Source organism: Mustela nivalis, assembly GCF_964662115.1.
Source record: "Mustela nivalis genome assembly, chromosome: 16".
Classification (NCBI taxonomy): domain Eukaryota; kingdom Metazoa; phylum Chordata; class Mammalia; order Carnivora; family Mustelidae; genus Mustela; species Mustela nivalis.
In genome coordinates, this window is record NC_139035.1 from 208,970 (window position 1) to 224,965 (window position 15,996).

The window sequence follows — 15,996 nt, forward strand, 5'->3', positions numbered from 1 at the left end:
CGAGGTGGAGGTAGAGAAAGAAAGTCACGCTGGGCAGGCGACACCTGAGCTGGAGGGAAGGAGCCCTCCGTGGGGGCACGGCTGTCTGCAGCAGAGAGGAGCAGGGCCTGTGCCCCAGCCCTGGAAATGCCAGGGACGCAGCCGAGCAACGGGAACACATTTCAGAGCACGGAGGAGGCCACGCAGGTCCGGAAATCAGGTCCTGGAGCACTTACCAGGCCCCGTTGGGAGGCGGCATTTCATCGTAAGCTCCGTGGGAAACAACTGAATGTCAGGTGTTTTTAAATCTTTTTATTTGGGAGTTTCAGACTTAACCAAGTTGTGAGAATAAGACTGTGTGCTCTCCCTTCAAATTCACCTGTTGACGTCTTGCCTCATCCACCGCAGCCCACGTTTTCTCTGTACGTTCTATTTTTCCTGGAGCATTTGAACATACGTTGAACAATTCATGTCCCTTTACCCCAAATGCTTTACTCAGTGTTTCCTAAGAGCGAGATCTTCTTACACAACTGGAGCACATTTTCAGTTTCAGAATATTTCACAGTGAAATAGGAATTTACTGTCCATTTTCCAATTTTGTCGAGTGATGCAATAATGTCCTTTGGTGTTTTTTTTTCCCCCTTCCAATATAGGACCCAGTCTAGGATCCTGTATTGTGAGTTTTTTTTTTTTTTTAATTTAGGTGAAATTCACATACAGTGAACCATTTTAATGTTTCGAGGTCAGTGGCACGCGGTGCATTCACACTGTTTGCGACCAAAACCTCTCTAGTTTTAAAATTTTTCTTTTTTTTTCTTTTAAAGATTTTGTTTATACATTAGGGAGAGAGAGAGAAAGCATGAGTAAAATAAATAAGTAAAATCTTCAAAAAAAAAAAAAAAAGGATGTCAATTTGTCCCAAATTGATCTACGATGTAATATATATATATTGAAATTCTTATCAATATCCCTTCAAGGTGGCACCTGGATCGCTCAGTTGGTTAAACAGCCAACGTGGTTTCGGCTCTGGTCATGGTCTCAGAGTCCTGGGACTAAACCCCACGTCTGGCTCCACACTCCACACTCAGCAAGGAGTCTGCTTCCGGATTCTCTCTTTCTCCCCTTCCCTAGTTCACTGCCTCTTTCTAAAATAAACAAACAGATATTTAAAAAAAAAAAATCCCCCAAAGATTTTTTATAGGTACAGACAAGATTATTCTAGTGACTTATTTATTTATTTGAGGAAGTGGAGGAGAGGGAGAGAATCCAAGCAGACTCCCTACTGAGAGCAGAGCTGACTCAGAGCTCGATCTTGTGACCCTGAGATCATGACTTGAGCTGAAACCAAGAGCTGGACCCTCAACCGACTGAGCCACCCAGGTGCTCCCCAGAAAAGATTATTCTAAAATTCATATGGAAAGGCATAGGAACCAAATAGCTAAAACAACTTTGAAACAAGGAGGAGGAATCCGTTCCTATGGCTTCGAGACTAGATAGCTATAGTAATCAAAACTGAATGGTATTGGCAAAGGGATATAGACACACAGACCAATGCAACAAAAGAGGAAACCAAAACCCACCCACACAGACGCGTCCAGCTGACTTTAGACAATGGCGCCAAAGCACGTCAAGGAAGAAGATAGAGCCGTGTGATGGATGGTGCCCGGACAGGTGGACACACGTTGGGGGTAGGAATGGGAAGAGAAGGGCCTCAACCTAAGTGTCACACTTTACACGAAAATTAACTCAAAATGGATTACAAACCTAAATGTGAGATGTAACACCTTCAAGAAAAAGAAGACAGAGGAGGAAATTTTGACCTTTGTTCATCTAGGGATAAACAAAGAGTTCTTGGATTTGGGACTCCTGGGGGGCTCCGTCGGTGAAGCGTCTGTTTTGGCTCGGGTCGTGATCCCGGCGCCCTGGGATCGAGCCCCGCATCGGGCTCCCTGCTCAGCGGGGAGCCCCTTCTCCCTCTGCCTCTGCTGCTCCCCCCCCACTTGTGCCCTCTCTCCCTCTCTGAAATAAATACATAAATCTTAAAAGAAAAAAATTTGGATTTAACTGACTCATAAAGGGAAAAATTGATAATTGAATTTTGTCAAATTTAAAACACTTTGGAGACACTTTGGTGAGAATGAAGACAAGCTACTGAGAGAAAATATTCGCAAACCCTCATCTGACAAAGGACCTGTATCTACATAGATTAGAAACTCTCAGAACTCAACATTTAAAACAACAACAACAAAAAAAAACCCAAACAATCCAATTAGAAAATGGGAAAAACGCATGAAGAGATAGTTTCCAAAGAAGATGCAGAGATGGCAAAAAAAAAAAAAAAAAAAAAAAAAAAAAACCCACATGAAAAGATATTCAACATCATTAGCAATTTGGGAGAAGCAAATTAGAACCGCAGTTAGATATCACCAAACACGTAAAAAAGGACTCCGTCTTAATCACAGCCCCAGAACATCCAGGAATGTTCTCCCTCACGTAACGTGGAGCTCCCGCCTCAGTGTTACTGGCTTCGGGTGCCCCAGTGTCCTTCCGTGTTCTTTCCCGAGGCACACGTTCCCCTACTGTCCGGTCAACGTCTCTCACCGTCTGGATATTGGATACCGGCTCCAGCACCCCTCACCTCCCCAAACCTCCTGACCCTACAGGATGTCCTCTATGGAAAAGTCCCTGCCTGCCCGCTCTGCAGAAGCCTTAACCAGGAGACTCACTGAACAGGTTGTTCCAGGTCATATTGGTCTTCTCCTCAGACTCCATGGGTTGGAAAACGAGGACCCGGTGATGGTCAAGGTTCTTCAGCAATTCCTCACAGTAAAACGGGATCCCACAGCTTCCCTCCACCAGGTACCTGCAGTAGAAACACAGTGACCTGTTTACACCGAACAACCATCTCTTAGGAAGGAAAAATATTTGACTGTAATCTAATTATTTGAAAATAATAGTATTCTCTATTTGTTTCCACTTGCTTTTCCTTTTTAGGGTTGATTTTTCCCTCTTTCATTTTTTAAAAAAATTACATTTACATTTCTTCAAAGTATTTCAAAGCATTTGAATACAGCAATACATTTATTCAAAGATAATCTACATAATCAGTGTTGCCTCCCTTGCTCGCCTTATAAATAACCATATCGGTTTAGTTTCTGGCTTATCTTCTCAATGTTTGTTTTTAAAGATATCAAAAAAGCACACAGATGTATTTTACTATTTCTTACCTAAAAGACAGCTTGTCACTCCTACTGCATGTTCTGCTACACCTTGTTTTTTCACTCAAGAATATATCCTGCCCGGGGCACCTGGGTGGCTCAGTCGTTAAGCGTCTGCCCTCGGCTCAGGTCATGATCCCAGGGTCCTGGGATGGAGCCCCGCATCAGGCTTCCTGCCCAGGGGGAAGCCTGCTTCTCCCTCTCCCACTCCCCCTTGCTTGTGTGTTCCCTCGCTCACTATATCTGTCAAATAAATGAATAAAATCTAAAAAAAAAAAAAATTTATCCTGCCCATCCCTCCCTATCAGTAGATCTTCTCATTCTTTTTAACGCTATGTAGCTCTCCACTGTGTGCATGTATCCTGTTTTATTCTACCTATCCTCTTAGAGATGGACTTCTGGGTTGTTTTTAGTCTTTTGCTAACACAAACAATGCTTCGATAAAACTTTGTCCATACGTCTCTTTATAGCTTTGTTAATATATCTTTGAGATAGTTTCCTAGAATTGGGCTGCTAAATCAAAAGGTAAATGCACACATATATGTACACATACACACAAAATGTACACATTTAGAGAGAAAAATCTGCACATACACATTCAGAGAGGGGATGAGCAAGAGGCGAAGGGAAGGAGCTGGGTTCATTCCTGGAGTTACTTTAAGTGAGACTTCGTCCCAGACTTCAGCAAAAGCAAATCAAGCAGCAAAGCAAGCTCATTAGAAAGAAGAGACCGCAGATACCAAGGTGGGTTGTAAGTGGCCGTGTTGTTAAGGGGACCACAGTCTGGACCCCAGTGGGGGAGTCCCTGAGGAGCTGGGAGCAGTGGTGGAAAGAGCCCGCCTCCGGCACCTGCCGCAGACACAGTGATTCCAGCCGACCTTGCTTCGGCACAGGCTGTGTCTTTCAGGCTTACCAGCTGGCCTCTTGTGACAACCGTCGTGCCCTCTGTCACTGCTGATCAAAGGAGCGTGCCCACACCCAGCATGATGAAAGGGAAACAAATCTGATGTCGCTGAGCGAAGCGGGAGAAGCCGCGGCAGGAGGGCTAACCGGGAAAGGGGCAGCACGGTCCACCTCACCAGCCGCGACAGCCGGCTCTTTTGAAAGGTAGGATCCGTGGAAATGCAGAAATAGGCACCTTCAGGTGTGTTTTAAGAATCGGGATCCAGTCTGGATCTGGGGGACGGACACGGGGAAGAAGACCTCCAGAGAGAAGCAGGATACCCACGTGTCCAGTTCTTTGGGGACGCACCGGACGTTGAGGTCCAGGCAGACCTTGTTGCGGATGTCCTTCGGCTGCAAGGCCCCGAGGGTCACGTAGGTGGCGTTCCTGTTCTTCATGATGGTGCGGGCGGCCGCGCAGGGCGTGTCCGTGAAGGGAGACAGGGACATGATGATGAAGATGGGAACCGTCCGGATAAGCTTCTCCATAAAGGCCCAGGAGGCGGAGTCAATGAACTGGCCCTCATCAATGATGAAGATGATCCTTTCCTCTTTCACTGTCTGGACAAAATGGAGAAACAGGAAAATGCGGGAGGACTTTGGATTTTTATTCAAAAATTTGAAAGCCCATTCATGTATGGGTATGCATGTGTATGCATTTTTTTTCAACTTCTAAGATTTTGTTAACATGAGTTTTTAAAAACAAGTATCCACCAGTGTGGGGGTGAGGATGGAAGCGGGGAGCGGAGGGGAGGAGGGAGGGCACGGCGGGCTCGATGGGGGAAGACTGTTCTGTCGGTGACGCAGCTCCAGGTTCTCCCCGCCATGGGTTTCATAGTCCTCCAGGGACACGTGGTCCTTATGTGGTGCTAAATTAAAATCTGTCCAACAAATTTGTACTAATTTAGAGTCTTCTAGGAATTTGTGGCAGTTTAGACAGAGCTGGCTGGCACGGGTTCTTACTTTGTCAAACCCTCGTGTGAAGATTATGCAAAGTTTGTAGGGTAAAGTGGCCAAGTGGAAGTACCCACTACATTAGAAGAACTGATATGTGGGGTGCCTGGGGGCTCAGTCGGTTGAGCGTCTGCCTTTGGCTGGGGTCATGACCCCAGGGTCCTGGGATGGAGTCCTGCGTCGGGACTGGGCAGGGAATCTGCTTCTCCTTCTGCCTTCTCCCTTGGTTTTGCACTCTCTCTCTCTCAAATAAATAAATAAAATCTTAAAAAAAAAAAAAAGAACCGATAAGTTTACCACACATCATTTTAATCTACTGGCAAACAAAGATCTCTTGGGTTTATCTAATGGACATTTGCTCAACCGACGTGTATGTATCCAACACACACTAACTGGGCACCGACTGGGCTGGGTGCTCCGTGGGCAGGGCTGAGGGAGACTAAGCTGGCCGGCTGCCTTTCCCTCACAGGTCTGCACTATTGCTCACGCATTAAGCATTTGTTATGCAGCCATCAGGGGTGCACAGAGCTGAGGATACGGCATTGAACAAAGTAAGAGCTCACATGGTCTCAACAGAGCAAGAGTCCCGCGGAGAAGCCCTCCCCACTCTCGGAGCTCCCCACAGCTCTTCCTTTCTCTTGGCTCCTTCTGGGAACACAGTTGGTTAACCCATTCTGCCCCTCCATGTCTTTACAAATGAAAGCTACTTTAAAATTTCAGATTTCGTAAGGCAATCATTATAAAGTATCACACCCTGTTTGGTTACATGAACTCAACAAGCCTACTCGTCGGGCCCCATTCTGTCACCAGAGATTTACTCTTCACTGACCTTGAGGACATTTTGATTAACGGGGAGGTTCGCGTTCCTTTTTTTTTTCTTTTAATTTTATTTGGCAGAGACACAGCGAGAGAGAGAACACAAGCAGGGGGAGTGGGAGAGGGAGGACAGGCTTCCCCATGAGCAGGGAGCCCGATGCGGGACGCAGGGCTCGATCCCAGGACCCAGGGATCATGACCTGAGCCGAAGGGAGACGCTTAACAACTGAGTCCCCCGGTGTCCCAAAGAGGCCCTGTTCTAAGCGTTTTACACAACCCTGTGACCCAGGTACTATTATTTCCTCTTTTACGGATGACAGACAAGGTAAGTCACTTGCTCTAGGTCACCCAGGCAGCAAGTGATAGGCCTAAGGGTTCAGATGTTGGTAGTCTGTCTACAGAGCCTACCGACCAACCACCTGGATCTCCCTGTGATCTCAAGCAGAGGGAGGAGGAGAGGGGCTGGTTTAAGAAGAGGCTGACCCCCGGGAGTCAGGAGCGCACCCTGGACCTGAGGTCTGGGAGGAGGAGGGGCTTCGAAGCTCTGAACCCCTCGGGCCACCTCCCTTTGTCCCGCCCCATCGCTTGCGATCCGGTGCCCTTACTTGCTCCAAGATCTTCAGAAACAAGGTTTCCAGCTGCTTTTGCTTTTTAAAGGTGGTCATCTTGGAAACCTCTCGTGAAATAGGGAACTGCATAAAGAATTATGAGAATACTGAGCCTGGGAAAAAGCAAAAGGAGTTACTAGCTGTGTGGGCAAATCACTTTACCATTTTGGGCCTTCAAAGCATCATAAGCCTCACGTGTTAGACGGTTCATAACGTCCTTTCCAGCCGTCTCCCCTATGTCGCTGAATCTAACCGACACAGGACATGCCAGGACATACTCCGTCTCTGCCCCGGCCATTGCCTGCAGGAGCCCAGGGGCTCTGTGCCCTGCCTCAGCTAGTGCAGGGGTGCTCTGATGGAGACGTGAGGCAAGACGGATCCGCAGGGGCCCCATGGATTTTCTCGGCGTGCGGGAGGTGGACGGAAGGTGGCAGCTCACGCGGGGAGGGTTGGGAGCCGCTTCCTCGTCACCCAGACTCTCCGCATGAGAAAAGGGAAAGAGGATCCACGGCCAAGAGACGCGAAGTCGCCCGACCCCAGGCAGCAGCCGCTGCCGGTGCCCACGTCTCTCTGCTGCGGAGACGTACTCCCGCCACTCGCCTGGACGTGGAAGATGTCGTTGAGGAGACAGTAGAACTTCTCGTCCAGCAGAGTCTTCACTTTATTTTGGAGGTTGGTCTGTCGTTCTTTATAATGTTTACAGGCGTCCAGACCCAGAACGTTGGCCATGAGTATCTGGATGGTATAGAAGTTCTGATGGAAGCCGATCTTGGTCAACGCGATAGCAATGGTCCTGTTGGTGAGAAAACCAAGCAGCCCAAGGGAACACTTAAACACATTTTGTGAAAATAATCAAGGCTGAAGGAAAGCTCTGGCTCTTCCTGTTCAGTTGCTACAACAACAATTCCCTAAGCTGTCTGGAAGCTGTGGTTTACTCCTGCGTCTGACGCAGCTCCTCATCCCTCCGTGTCCCGGAGCCCTCCAACGTCAGCCTAGCCATGTCCTCTTCTGCGGTCCCATGCCCACCACGTTGCCCCAGCCCCGCAGACTGTCACCCACACTGCTGAGAAACCTGTCTAGCACCACGACTCCGTGGATCCCTACCACACGCTGGTGCTGGACCAATGCAAATCCTCTCTCCCATTTCCAAGTTTTCGTGGCCCCCACTGCAGCGGCTCCTCACAGCCCCGTCCGATCCCTGCAAATCTCCGCTCATGTGCAGCCTCCTGGAAACCCTCCCCGGTGCCCTGACGTTGGGTCCCAGACCCCTCTCTGTCATAGGTTCCCAGTCCTCGCTAACACACTTCGGTCAACCCCACCGCAACCTGTTTTCACTCTTGCTCTCTCCTCTTTCGTGAGAGCTCTGTGAGGGCGGGGACCGGATATTACTCATCTTGGGGGCACTGATGCTTGTCATGGGGTAACTCATGTCCCCCCCAATTTCATGTGTCGGAATCTTAGCTCCCGGTACCTCGGAGGGTGATCTTCCGAGTGATCTTGGAATAGGGTCGCTATGGAAGGAATTATGTAAGTTAAGCTGAGGTCATGCTGGTGTAGAGAAGCCCCTAATCCAAAATCACTAGGGTTTTTATGAGAACACAGACAAGGCACAGGAGAACACTATGTAAGGATAAAGGCAGAGACTGGGTGATGCTACTTCAGCTCTAGGAGCACCAACATTTGCCGGCCAACTCCTGGAAGCTGGGAAAAACCCATGGGACAGACCGTCCCTCAAGGCCGTCAGAAGGAACCAACCAGCCTGCACCTTGATCTCAGACTCCAAGCCTCCAGAGCTCAGAGATGGTACATTTCTGTTCGTCGAGCCGCCCAGGCCGTGGTGCTGTGTACGCAGCCCCAGCAAAGCAATTTAGCTCTAGGCTGTTCCTGGAACACGGTAGGTCCTCGGTAAGGGTCAGGATAAACAAATGAGGAAGTGTCTCCTCGTTATGAAATCTCTCCTCAGCACCATTAAAGATACAAACCAGCCCTTCTTGGGCTTGATGTGACAGTGGAAGAGGAAAACAGCTTACACTAGTGTACGGTTTATAAGCAGACCCCATAGTCCTCGTCTTAGTCACCGTCACTGGTCACTCTACCAAACACCACAGGGCCCCTGGCCTCAAAGTGCCACATGGGCTGTCCCAGTGCCCTTGTGACATTCCTCCTACGGTAACAGCTGGACGGTGTGAGAACCTTAGCTCTGCCTTCCAAGAGAAAATCCAGGGGCCTGGCCTTCTCCATCTCCACTCACAGGGCTAAGTGGTTTGAACTAGCGGTCCTCTGGCGCTGGCCGGACACCTCTCTGGGCTTGTTCTTAGATCCCGCCCAGCCTTGCTCTCAGGGTCCGTGCCGCCACGCTCCCACTGCACACCGGTGACAGAGAGTGGCACCAAGGCCCCGGCTGGCACCACAGCGGCATGTCAGGGGTCAGCCCAGCTTCTCATTTCTTCATTCAACATTATTTATCGTCAATTATCCGCTTAGTGCAGAGGGTAGGACACCCCATAACTGACAGGTTGTGGGACGGTTACGTAGGACACATGACAGAGGGAGAGGGGCACTAGGGTAAATGAATCCTTTAAGGACATTTCTCTGGGTTCCCAAGAAGTGGTCACTGCAAGACACCCACCTGTGGTTCTCTCCTTGGGCCAGATACTCAATTTCCATAAGTATCTGGCTCTTCCCGTATCCTGATGACCCTTCGTACATTAGGACGCGGCTGCAGTTGGACACCAAAAACTCCTTCATGGTGCACATGAAGTACTTGATCTCCTTATCACGTCCTGTTGTTTTATTTTATAAAAAAGGAGCAAACCTAATGAACATAAAATAATCTAGAAACACAAAAAAAGCACATAGTGATACAACTTCTAAAAATACCTTTGGAATTTCCATGGAATTGTTTTCATGAACTTTCTTGAGATCCTGTGCACTTTAAATATTTTTTAATCTTTCTCTGGAGCTTTCCAGTTAACCATGTAGTTTTACAGTTTTGTTGGATCCCCACAAGCCATGAGGGCAAGTACTTTTATAATGTTCATTAAAATATCCATGTAGCTTTAGCACAGAAAACCAAGATTCAGTGTGACCAACTGCTTAGATTACACAACAAGAACTCAGCCAACATTATCTGTCCCTGGAGCTTGTGTTCCTTTCCTTTTTCTTGTTTTCTGTAACCCACTAGAAGTAAATCTCCAGATTTTTACATCGGAAAATAAATGTATTAAAGTTAGGGTTCCTATATTGAACAATTACAGATACAGTATTTTTTTATTTCTAATTTTATGAAAGAAACTTGCTCTTTATCAATGAGAAATTATCCTTATCCCAGAGCCACTAGAAACATGACTAGTGTTAAGAAAATTCAATTTTTGATCTTAAAAAAACACTTTTTTGATTATAGTTTTGTTGACATCTGTGTTGTTGGTGAGCATACAATTTCATTTACAGGAGCTCTTGTAAGAGAAGGGCATTCCTATAGTCCCAACTTCTGACAGTCTCTTTCTCAGCTAGAGCTTCGAGGATAAGGTATGTGAGCTTGATGTTTGCCTCTCACCAATGGAATCAGGGAGAAATCGTATATTGTGCCACCGTGTTCTAATATGACTGCCATATTGAGTCCTTGGTCTTGCAGAGGGGGCCTAGGACTTCCTTTTGCTGTCACTCACTACCACAGTGAGCATATTCTAGGCTGGACAGTAAAGCCCCGGAGGAGGGAGAGTGGGCATTCTTCCTCCTTTCCGGCCTTGGGAGTCTGGGGCCTGGAGTTACAAGAAGTGATCAGACTCTGAAAAACACCTGCTGCCGACCCTCTGCCATTCTTTAAGGCTCTGCTGAAATCAGGATTCTGTCCCAACGTTCCCCCACAGTGTGGGACGGAGCCTCCTCCTCATGGTCCTAATGCAGTTGGGCCCGGGATTTAATCTATGATGATGCTTTTAGGGATGTTCAAGTCTAACGGAAGGAATTCGCAAGTGTTCTTAGAAATGGCTGCCTTCAGAATCCACGGGCAGATCTTTAGGAGGGTCTCTCCCCAGAGGGTATATCCCTCCCTCGTTTTATGTCCACTTCCCTGTGAGGTCTAGTCCCAAGTCAGCTTTCTTAGGATAGGGTCCCTGCCACCACAAGTCACAAAAAGATCACTGCCACTGCCAGATTTAGATCACAGATCTAAATGTAAAAGGTAAAACAAAATTTCCGGAAGAGAATCTTAAAAAAATTTTTCCATGACTATCAGGTGAAGAAAAATGTCTACATAGTATACGAAAGTCCTAGCTATAAGAGACTGGTAAGCTGGATTACATTAGAATAAAATATCCGAGGGGTGCCTGGGGGGCTCGGTTGTTAAGCCTCTGCCTTCGGCTCAGGTCATGATCCCAGGGTCCTGGGATTGAGCCCCACACCAGGCTCCCTGCTTGGCGGGAAGCCTGCTTCTCCCTCTCCCTGTCTCTGCGGCTCCCCCTGCTTGTGCTCTCTCTCTCTGACAGAAGAATAAACACAATCTTAAGAAAAACGTGCACATACACACACAGAATTGAAAGGTAAGTGCAGAATGGGAAAAGTTACGTACAGGAAAAACAAGAGACTGTACCCATTTTTAGGATATACAAAAAATTCGAACAGATCTATAAGTAACAGAACCTAATTGAAAAATAAATAGCAAAAGATCTGTATAGACACTTTATAAAAGATGATGTCCAAAGGGCCAACAAACACCTGAAAAAGGAGCTCAGCCATATCAGGGACATACGAATGGAAATCACAAGGAGACGCCACGATATACCCAACCGAGCCATTAAAATCAGAGACTGTTAAAACTAAGTTGTTGGTAAGGACAAGGAGTGACCAGAACTCTCATAATAACGCTGCTCGTCAGAATATAAACAAATACAGGGGTGCCTGGGCGGCACAGTGGTTAAGCCTCTGCCTTTGGCTCGGGTCATGATCCCAGGGTCCTGGGATCAAGCCCCACATCGGGCTCTCCACTCGGCAGGGAGCCTGCTTCTGCCTCTCTCTCTGCCTGGTCTCTGTCTGTCACATAAATAAAATCTTTAGGAAAAAAAAATATAAACAAACACAGCCACTTGAACAATCACTTGGCATCTCCTAGCAAAGCTGTGCCCACCGTCCTGACAGCTTCCCCGACACTCACGCCCAACAGAAACGCGCACGTGTGTTCACCAAGAGACAAGTACCAGCATCTTGACGGCAGCGTTTCCCATAGAAACCAAGAACCGGAAGCCACGGCAGGGTTGCACGAGGACGGAAGGACTAGCTGCGGCCCGTGTACCAGACGGGCTGCCGCGGCACGGTGCAGACCAACGCACGAGCCCTACACCCGCCGCCGCAGGGCAGTCTCACGGCGTAAAGCTGGCTGACGGGAGGCGCGTGTGGTGACACGTCGGCAGCTTCATTTACAGGACGCCCCAAACAGGCCTGAGTCACCTCAAGTGTTAGACACCTTGGGGCGCTGTGAGGGCCCCCAGAGGACGGCTATTTTCCTACTACTTTGCCTGGATGGCGGTTGTAGGGTCATTCTGTGGCAGCTCAGTAAGTCGCAGACGGAACGTTGCTGTATTTTCTGTGTGTTTTGTCATGGTTCGATAAAGAAGGTCAAAAATCAAGGCCCACTACCTACCCAGCAGCGGGTAGCCCTCGTCCCTGCTGCAGATGAGGTACGCCATGCCAAACATGCTGGACCGGAAAAGAAAAGAAGTTAGAGTCACAACAGGGAAATACCGACAGCGAAAGTGTTTCATTCTCAGCTCCCGGAAAGTCTCCTTTCCCCTGACTTAAGGGTTGCAGATGCCTGGGGCAGGAGAATAGAGAAATTCTTACCTGGGAAGAAGGAGCCCAAACAACTTTGGAGCCTGGGACAGTTTCAGTAAATGCCTGTTGAGTCTGTACTGGTGGAAGCAAACCCCTTTCTGGGGAAACCAGTCACCATGACGGGACTCAAGGACACGCACGTGGCATACGGCATCACAGCCCAGAAAGCACCACCGGGCGCTCAAACAGCAGCGGCCCCCTCCCTGGCGAGCCCACGCTTTGTGCCTCTCATAGCTCCATGCGCTCTGCATATATCATCCTTGACTCCTGATGAAGACCTCACCAAGACAGCACAAGTATGTCCATTTTACAGAGGAGAAAACAGAGGTGCAGAGAGTTTAGCTTGCCCAAGATCCCACAGGTAGTGGGGACAGTGCCAGGAATACCGACAAAATCCGCATCAAGCCGCCGGTGCCGGCGCTTACCCAACGCGTATCACTTCTTGTAGGAGCCTTTTCAGGCAACGGGACCCCTGCCTTGCCAGCACTACTGTACTGTTTTGTTGTGTCTCTGTGGCAGCATATGCAACATACAGCTGATTTTGTCTACTGTATACGCTGGCGCCTCCCTATGAAACTGAGTTTGGGGGCAGGCACCAGGCCCGGTTCATATTTGCACTTCTACACTCTCATATTTGCAGAAATGGTACAGAAAAACTATGAGGCTGCCAGTCTTGGGATCCGGTAGTCCTGGCTTTCTGGGGTAGACAGACTGATTAACGGCCACCCTTTTTCACCCCTACCTGTGTCTGTGCCCTGTGCTATTCACTGTGGGCTCGGCCTTGTGCATGCTTTGCCAGTGCGATGTTACCAGCCCTGACACAGGGACTGGAGACATGCTTGGGCGTTGGGCTCGCTCGCTCTCGCTCTTCCCATATTGCTGCGATGACATGCCTGGCGCAGGGTGATGCAGGCTGAGACACACAGAGCCAAACCGTCCCCGCCGTGTCACCAGACTCCACCCTTATCCCCCCTGATATTGTCCTGGATCGGCCGACGGCCTGCTGAGCCCCAGGCATGGGAACAAGCCTAGTCAAGATCAGCCAAATCCAGCCCAGATCGGCTGGACCCACATATTTGTGGGACCAACAAATGTTTATTGTGGTCTCTACTAAGCCACCAAGGTTTTGCGGCTGCCCAGAACGCAGCCTTACTGTGCATTTCGAAACCCGGCTTTACTCATTCCTTCAAATAGTGTTTTATTGATGGTCTGCGCATGTCATGTGCAGCGCCGCTCCCGGGAGTACAAAGGTCCGTAAGAAAGACTCCTTGACCCAGCTGTAGCCCTGATTGTGTCTGGCCGCTGAGACCTGGGTTCTAGCTGACACGGAGAATCGATACCTTTCCATGTCCCATTCACTCACTCACTCATTCACTACTGTCGGTGCCCGCTATGCGCCAAGCCTGGGAATATAAAAATGAACAAGAAATAGCCAGTCTCTGCAAAGAGCCCTCAATGTAGGAAGTGAAAAGCCTATCGGGTCAGTAATTGTGCGGGGTGCGTGCCAGAGAGGTACATCGAGGAGGAATCACTGGGCTGCCCGGGCTGGACTGGGCCCTTCCGAGCCAGCCTCACGGAGGAAGAGATCCCTGGGCTAGATTTCAAAAGTTGACTGTAGTGTCCCCAGCAGACTGGGGATGGGGTGGGTCATGGAGAAGACCATCTCTCCAGACAGCCCAGAGAAGGGGGCACAGGAGGAGCCAAGCTGGAAAGGCAGGGACTGCTCTGTGCGTCATTTCGAGGAAAGTGAACGTCATCACAAAGATGCCTGGGAGCCACTGAGGGGTTCTGAGTCCCCAGTGACACCCACACGTCTAAGCCGGGCTCCGGAGGAACGTGGCTCACTGCGGGCCGGCAGGAGCAGCCATCTATTACTCGCTCTAGCCCCATCGAGGCCTGGCACACGGTTGACATGACCAGTAAATACTTCATGGTTGGCCACTGTGTCCATCTGGGTCCAAAGAGATACTCCAATGAGGGACTCTGTTCTGTTTGCACAACCTGTAGAGACTTGCCTGCCAACGGTCAGTAATGAGGGTAGAATGGGGTCCTGCGCCATCTACAGAGTCAGCAGGATAGAGAAAGTTGAAGGATTTTGAAATCTGGGCCTTGGTCTGGGGAAGGCATAGATTTTAATTTCATAACTTGGATTCAGATCTGACATGGGCAACCAATGGGTTCTGTTTTGGTTTGGTTTTTTTGCTATCTTAATTTCCCCACTTCTTTACCAAAAAGTACCACAAAATCCACGCCCCACACTCACACTTTCTCGTTAAGCCCCAGACACTGGTAGACCGGTCCCGAATCTGCAACACCCTTCATGACCTTCTTTGGAAGCTCTTTGAAAAAGTAGGCCGGGAGGTTGCTGCCATTGTAGGTGACGGAGTCACACGTCACAATCCCTGGGTAGTACATCATCATTCTGGCCGCGATGTTGACTTTCTGACCGATAACTGAAACAGAAAGGAAGACCGCAAAGACCAGGGAGAAAACAGCCATTGAACAATTAGAATGTGATCCCCAAGGGGCATCTTCAATCCTTACTCGTTGGCCTCTCATGAATGACACAGAAGTCCTGCCTTCGACCACCTTCATTCTGCCCACGGTTTTTAAAAACTATACAGGGAGTTAACCTGATTAGCTGTCCACACAGTTTCTACCTCTCCTGGGAGGCTGCGGGGACAATGTGGTCGGAGATTAAAGGGTCTTGAATATGGAGAAGGTTCTGTATGGGCAGTGACCACAGGCCTGAGGGCTCTCAGATGAGCCGCAGCTGGTGTTCTGCTACAAGACAGACAAGCACAAGCTTGGGTGGGAGACACTGACCTCCCCATGAGGCACAAAATTGCAACTTTTCATTCCATTTTCAAAATGAATCACCTTCATTTGGGAATGCCTTTTTTTTTTTTAAAGATTTTATTTATTCATTTGAGAGAGAGAAAGAGAGCATGAGTTGTAGGAGAGGCAGAGGAAGAGGGAAGCCCGATGCAGGACCCTGGGATCATGGTCTGAGCCGAAGGCAGACATTTGACTGACTGAGCCACGCAGGCGCCCCATTGGCAATTTCTTAAGATTGAATAATTAGGGCTAGGAGGGGTGAGTGTGTAAGACAGAAGGGTAATACACTAGTGTACAGGCTGAAGGGAGCCATGCAGCTTCAATCCCCATCTCTATCTGTATGTTAGCAAATTCCCTGGGCAAGTTAGTAGTTTCGGACTCTCCCATGCTTTCAATTCCTCATCTGTAAATGGGGATGTAACAGTGCCCCCCTCAGGGGACAGTTTATAAAGATCCGTGAGTGAGGACACCCCAGTGGTTCAGTTGTTAAGGGTCTGCCTTTGGCTCAGGTTATGATCTCAGGGTCCTGGGATCGGGCCCCGCATCGGGCTCCATGCTCAGCGGAGAGCCCGCTTCCTCCTCTCTCTCCACCTGCCTCTCTGCCTGCTGTGATCTCTGTCTGTCAAATAAATAAAATCTTTTTAAAAATTGATTATTAAAATTTAACCATGCAATAAAGCACGGTATCATATCTCCATACCCAGCCCCAAAAGCCCCAAAAGCCCCAAACTTGTGGCCAGTCCTGCCCCGTTCCCACTCCCATCTGCTCTGCACCCTGCATTATTTAAGAAATCCTATCAGACATCGGTCGT

At 48.8% G+C, this 15,996-nt stretch overlaps 1 protein-coding gene across 1 annotated transcript in view; it reads right to left on the minus strand.

Moving 5' to 3' along the window:
• Positions 1-15,996, minus strand: part of ADCY10 (adenylate cyclase 10) — a 68,835-nt gene that overhangs the window by 29,640 nt on the left and 23,199 nt on the right. Inside the window, exons 12-18 of the mRNA XM_082702618.1 lie at positions 14,610-14,799; positions 12,156-12,211; positions 9,147-9,300; positions 7,118-7,310; positions 6,515-6,601; positions 4,426-4,700; positions 2,706-2,842 (exon numbers count right to left, since the gene is read on the minus strand). Coding sequence (XP_082558744.1) covers positions 2,706-2,842; positions 4,426-4,700; positions 6,515-6,601; positions 7,118-7,310; positions 9,147-9,300; positions 12,156-12,211; positions 14,610-14,799 — 1,092 coding nt within the window. The remainder of the gene's footprint in view (positions 1-2,705; positions 2,843-4,425; positions 4,701-6,514; positions 6,602-7,117; positions 7,311-9,146; positions 9,301-12,155; positions 12,212-14,609; positions 14,800-15,996) is intronic.